General features: G+C 44.1%; 1 protein-coding gene across 1 annotated transcript; it reads right to left on the reverse strand.

Annotated features, from left to right (window-relative positions):
• Positions 1–1,644: 1,644 nt before the first annotated feature.
• On the reverse strand, positions 1,645–3,987 carry LACC1 (laccase (multicopper oxidoreductase) domain containing 1; the record flags this gene model as incomplete). Its single annotated transcript, XM_008942442.1, has 3 exons — positions 3,420–3,987; positions 2,433–2,614; positions 1,645–1,810 (listed from the first exon to the last, which is right to left on the reverse strand). Coding segments are annotated over exons 1-3 (916 nt in total), but the record flags the coding sequence as incomplete, so codon positions are not given.
• Between the last annotated feature and the right edge of the window lie 2,305 nt (positions 3,988–6,292).

The following is a 6,292-nucleotide window of genomic DNA, read 5'->3' on the forward strand; positions in this document are numbered from 1 at the left end:
TATCTTTAATAAGAAAGAATTATATCTAATAATAAATCATCATATCTAATAATAAATAATATCTAAGAAAAAAAAAACCACAACCCCAACACATTAACAAGTGTCAGTTTGCAGATACAGTTTTGTGGGGATGAGAACCAGAAAGCAGGGTTTAGATAAGGACCCAGAATTCCTTCTCCCCAGTGTGCTGGTTTGGGGAACTAGAGCACACCTTACAGATCCTCTGTGCTTGGAACATTTAAATGTGTTTAAATGTGGGGATATGGCAAGAGAAAAATGTGACAGTCAGAACTGTGTTTTTGTAACGTGGTGAAAATGGGTTTAGTGTTATTTTAGGAAAAAAAATAGGCTTAAGGTAAAGACATTGCTTGGAACAGGTAGTAGCCAGGCTCTGATGTCTCAGTCTGAGTCCCAGGGAGTCTTTGCACTGCACAGGGAGTGTGTCAGTCACTTTTCCTCTGCTTTTCCCCATCAGAAGACTGAGCTGACCTTACACCTCATTGTCCCTGTTTGTATACATAGCAACATGTTTTCAAGTCAAACATGCACTGAGGTGGGGTTGGAGAGGTAGGAGAATATTTAGGAAAAGGTAACTGGAAGCCTGGCAGGGACTGTGATGTGGGAATGAAGGCCAAAATTTGGGAGATGGAAGGCAGGGGTTCAGGCTGGGGCTGGGAGGTGTGCTGGGAGAAGGCAGCAGTGGAGGCTGGGGGAGCAGCTGGTGTGTCATTGAACAGTGTGGTTTTGATCATTTTATGACACACAAATTTTAATTTATTTTGGCTAATTTATTAAATGCATGAAGAATTGTAGAATTAGGTGGCACTCATGAGTTCTAGGCAGAGCTGAAGCTTCCTGCCATATCAAGGGGTGTACTAGCATCAAAGCTGAGGAGAAGCTCTCAGCTGTGCATTCTCCTTCACCTCACACACAGCAGAATGATTTTTCCACCACAGGATTATGTACTCTGACCTAATAGCTGGGACATCTCCTGAAGTCACACATAACCCCAGGCTGTGCTGACCAGCCCTGCTTCAGTTTTATTCACATTTGGTTTGGGTCAGACAAATGCTTCTTCTAATCCAAAATGACTGTTGTGGGCATTGGCTTTACAGCCTTTATTGACATACAGTGTTAGAGCACCAAAAAAATTATTTGGCTTTGGCAACCAGATTAAAAAAAAAAAAAGTATAAATACCTAAATAATAATTATTGCACTTTTACAATTAAAAAATAGTTACATAGGTCAGGAAGCAAACTATTCTCAAAGCTAATCTTGTTTTTTTCAGGATACAAACTTAACAGGTCAGGGTCTATGTTGTTCCCTGATGCTCACCAAAAAGATTATTTGGTTTTGGCTACCAGATAAAAAAAAAAAAAATTTATAAATACCTACATAATAATTATTACACTTTTACAATTAAAAAAATAGTTACATAGGTCAGGAAGCAAACTATTCTCAAAGCTAATCTTGTTTTTTTCAGGATACAAACTTAACAGGTCAGGGTCTATGTTGTTCCCTGATGCTGCATTGCTTCATTCTTACTCAGTGCCCCTTTGGTTGCTAGTTTGTAATTCTTAGTCCCAAACTCCCTTTCCAGCTCTCTCCTAGTTGCTTTTATCTCCGTGATTTAGAATCCCTACCGGAGTGGGCAGCACCGCAGGCTCTCCTGACAGGATCAGCGAAGAGCAGGGGAATGCAGTCAGCCCCTGGGGCTGCTATGGTGACCCCCTGCTGGTCTGTGACGATCCCGTCGTAACTGTCGGGCTCTGTCCTCCCCACCACACACACAGCACTGGCGTGATCGACCTGCCAACGCAAAACCAGCACGTGGACAGTGACAGGGCAGGAAAAAAACAAACCAAAACCAAACACAAGCCAGGTCTGACTAATGCAAGGGTTTTTCTTTGGCATGAAACACTCTTCTTCTGCACCAAGTGATTGTGGGTGGAAGTCAGGCACTCCCTTGTTCAAATGCCATGCAGGTGTATCAGTAGAAAGCCACCACAGTGAAAACCATGATAACACAGTGAAAACTATGTGATAACACAGTGAAAACTATGAAAACACAGTGAAAACTGTGATAACACAGTGAAAACTGTGAAAACATAGTGAAAACACACCACCATAGCAGAAAACACACCATAGTGGTGTGTTTTTCTTTTAAGAGGAACTCCTCTGATCATTTATTTGATTCATCTGCTCTGTGGTAGGTTAAATGCTAGAAAATACTTGTGAGAGACAGTTCTGCTTCTCCAGATGTGGTGCCAAATGGCTGCTAGTTTTGATGACAAACCCCCAGCATGAATGTTGTGCTTGTCCTGCTTCTCACAAGTTCTTGCTGAGTGAGATAGGAATAATGCCTCCAGCTTTAGCCAGTGATACATGAAGACCTGATCCATGCACACAACTGCAGTGTTGGCTGGGATACCTTGACTCTGTGGAAGCTCTCTGGGTTGAACCCTGCAGCATTAGCCAGCCGGCGGAGATTCTCTTTCACAACAGCTTGTGGGTCCCTCCTCTTGGAGCTGCTGAAGAGATTGCAGGAGCTCAGAGTTGGTATGTAGGAGATCCCACCTGCCCTTGTGGTGAACCCGTGCAGGAAGATATCATCTGTAAAGGTAAAAAAAAAGACAATTGGTTTCAACAAAAGACCAGGCTAGATATTATGTGGTTGCATACTGAAGGGACCTGGAATCAGCCAGTCAAGCTGAGCATTGCTTCACCTCATATTTAGCTGTGGCATTTCAATTTAAGGGTTTCTAAGTTTCCTTCCTGCTCATAATCACAATCCTCTGAGGCCAAGGTAGAGAGGTTTGAGCAAGGACTCCTGGCAGACTTAGCCTGACTTTCTACAGAGTTGTAGTGCACAACCCAGAGAAGAGGTAACTCACTGAGGAAGATAAGAAGAGATTTTTAAACAAGAGTTCTAAGGTGGCATCTCCCAAGCTTTTTTGGCAAATGAAGTGTTAGTCCTCAAGACTTCACAAATTCTCAGGCATCTTTCCAAAGTGCACTGAAAGCATTGAGAATTTCCTCTGGTTTTACCATGAGGATCATTTATTGTGGCCTCATGCACCAAACATGGTTTTTTGGTGCTTTAGGGGGCAAGGGGGCAAAGCTGAACACAGAAAGTTAGTCTCACAATGAGTATTTTTGCCACCTTAACAGCTGACAAGCTTAGTGACATAGAGCTGAGATTCAAAATAACTTTTACAAAGTGTGATTCTTTCAAAGTCACAGTTAAAATCTTTTTTCTATTGATACTTTCCCCTCTTGCCTGATACACTAGTGCAACATCCTATGGAGTTATTTGCTGCCTGAGACCATTTCCAGATGTGACCCATTCTGCAATTCCCTAGAAGAAGTGCACTTGGGAACAGCCTCTGTACAACCTGTTAGCTGGGATTCTCTTTACCTGGGATGAGGGAAGACCTGAGGATGGTGAGCTCCCCCCTCAGGCTCGGCAGGCTCTCCAGGTACAGCTGGATCTCACTTTGGACCAGTGCCACGTCCTCTGCAGGAACCGTTTGCCCCTCGCTGCAAGGTTCAGCCAGCTGGAGGTTTTCACAACCAGATGCCACCTGTAAATCCTCAAATTCAAACTGGTAGACAGCTGTAAAGAGATGGTCTATATATATTCTCATTAAGGCTTTTCTTGAGGTAGGGAGAATAACTTTAATGATGCTTAGGTCTTTTTCATCCAGTCTCTGTTTGATGGTGTACAAAGCAGCAGCTGTACTCAGAGCAGTCACCACCTCCACTCTTCTCCTCAGACTCTCAAAATCTCCCAGGGCTGGAAGCAAGGACTCTGGCTCACCGTTCTTTTCACTGCCCTGCCTCTGGCAACACATGACATAAACAGATGGAGCAGGGATGGAAGAGCACTTCTCAAGAGTTCCCAGCAGGTTACCTAGTACTCCTTGGATGTTGTTCTGCAGGTTGGCTGGTAGGCTGAACAGATCTATCAGTACTGCTTCCACCATATTCCAGGGTGGTTAAAGATTCCTACAGCTGCCAAGTCGTCAGTAACAAAACATGAAAACAAAACAAAACACCAAAATAAAGTAAAACAAAAAGGCAGGACAACATCATTAGCCTAATATGTTATTAAGGCAATGCATTGGGGTGATATCATGCAGAGAAGGTGATGCAGCAGTAATTACTGTGTAGGATTTCCTCATTGCATCAGAAGAAATTGCAGCAAAAGAAGAGCAGTGGAAATGGGAACTAGTATGTATTTAAGTACCTAGGTTATTTCCCCACCACCCTGCCTACCTCAGGTTTTTCCCAGGCTGGGAGTGATAAAAGGTTAGTACATAACACTAGATTTATGGAATCAATTAAACCACATTAGCCTAGTGGATCTCCTTGACCTCTGACTGTCAGGCCCCTCCAGCTCCCAAATACAGAGGTGCCTCAGCTCGCTGGGACTGGAGCTGTTCCTGGGACACTGGTGGCTGAGGTGGAGCTGGTGCCCTGGCAGCAGGGGCTGGGCTCAGTGCAATCACACCTTCCCCACAGCCGACTCTCACCAGAGTTTTTGCACTTCTCCCTTTTGTGCCACCAAAAGTACTGACTTGCTGATTCCTGCCTTCTGTGTGGAGGGCCACGTGAGCTCTGCAGTTCTTCTTCTCAACAGGCACCAGGAAGTCAGAACAAGTTGCTGAAACTTCACCTAGTAAGGCAAGAAGCACACAGAACTGAGTGAAAATAATGCCATATTGTGCACCACTTTCTGCCCCAGGTTCTTCACTGTGCTCGCTGCACTTTCAGCTCTCAGATCAAGACACATTAACCTTACCCAAAATCATCTGGCAGTTCAAAGCTTGTTTTGTGGCCCATGCTGTAAGTCCAGTTTTGGTGATTTGGGTTTGTTTTTTTTTTCCCCTTTTCCAGATTTGGTTGATCCAAGCCCAGCCAGGCTGCCTACCTGTGAAAACTTCTGTGTCTATCTGTTTCTTCCTCTCTCTGTTCCTCTGAGACCTCATTTTACATATCCTCTAGGAATTGTCCTATTTTCTTCTCTCTGCCTCAGATCATGTTCCAGTTTTCAGTGCAAGCCTCCAGAGGTGTGGAACAAGAGACTAGATCCCCCTGCTTTGGGACCCTGGAACAGACAGCTATTCAGAGTCCATGACTAAGCACCATGCTTGACCTAGGAGGAACACACAGAGCTCTGTCACTAATTAGAAGACCCCATAATCATCTAGAGCATTCCTTAACACCACCAATTTATTTATTTTTTTTTTTGCATAGTAACGAATTGTGCATGAATATTAATTCCTTTGCAGGAAAATTGGTATCTTTGGAAGAACAAAGGACTTGAGAATCTTTTAATTCTTTGAAGTCAATGCTGTGCTACCACAACTGTGTCAGATACTGCCTGGCACTATTTTCCTGCCCCAGGTCCTCATTCTCCTGGAACTACATGTACAAAAAATACTGAAATTGTGTGGACTTGAGGCCTGCCACTATGGTGGACTTGGTGTCCACCTTGGTGTTTTTTGGCTGACAATGGATTCCCAGAGTTTCTACACTCCAATGAGAGGTTAAAGACTTTCCTGGTCTTAGTGGATTGTTTATTCAGAGTAGGTTTTGCAGAAAACATGCTGCATTTTCTTCCTTGTTCTTTCCCCCCAGACGAAGAAAAATAATGCTGACTGAAAATAATGTTTTCCTTTCTGCAAGTTAAACACTTACAAAGGTCAGTTAGTGACTATCAAAACAGCTGAACTAAAAGTATCAAAATGTAGCAGCAGATAAAAGCTTTTGCCAAGGAGTTTATGACTTTTGATTTTGCTCAGAGTATTATTTACAGAGAGCTGAAAGAGAAAGCAGCTTGCTGAAACAGACTCATGCCAAAGACCAGGGCTTGGGAGATGAGGGTACTTCCTTCCCTATCCTGACACTCTCTGTGGGAGGCCTGTAGGAGCATGGCATGATCTCTATCTGGGCACAGCTAACAGCCCCAGAGAAGGCTTTACAGCAGAGGGGCGTGGTGGGAGACAGATTATTGCTCTACTTCAGATATGTCAATCCTGAGAGGTAAGTAGAGTTCACTGCTGTGCTCGTACTTCCCCAGAAAAATGCCACCAAGGCAGGGTGGAAGGGAAGTGTTTGCAGAGGGAGAGGTAACTGCCCACACTGTTGTTGGCTGTGCATTGCAAAAAGTCCAGGGGGCAATTATTGGGCTGTACACGAGTGAACAATGGGGCTGAGTCACCCTTCTGCCCTTCCAGCTTTGCATCACGGTGCCTGCTACTGAGGTCAGTGCTGTCAGAAGCAGAT

The sequence above is a fragment of the Merops nubicus genome, unplaced genomic scaffold, assembly GCF_000691845.1.
Source record: "Merops nubicus isolate BGI_N331 unplaced genomic scaffold, ASM69184v1 scaffold22870, whole genome shotgun sequence".
Classification (NCBI taxonomy): domain Eukaryota; kingdom Metazoa; phylum Chordata; class Aves; order Coraciiformes; family Meropidae; genus Merops; species Merops nubicus.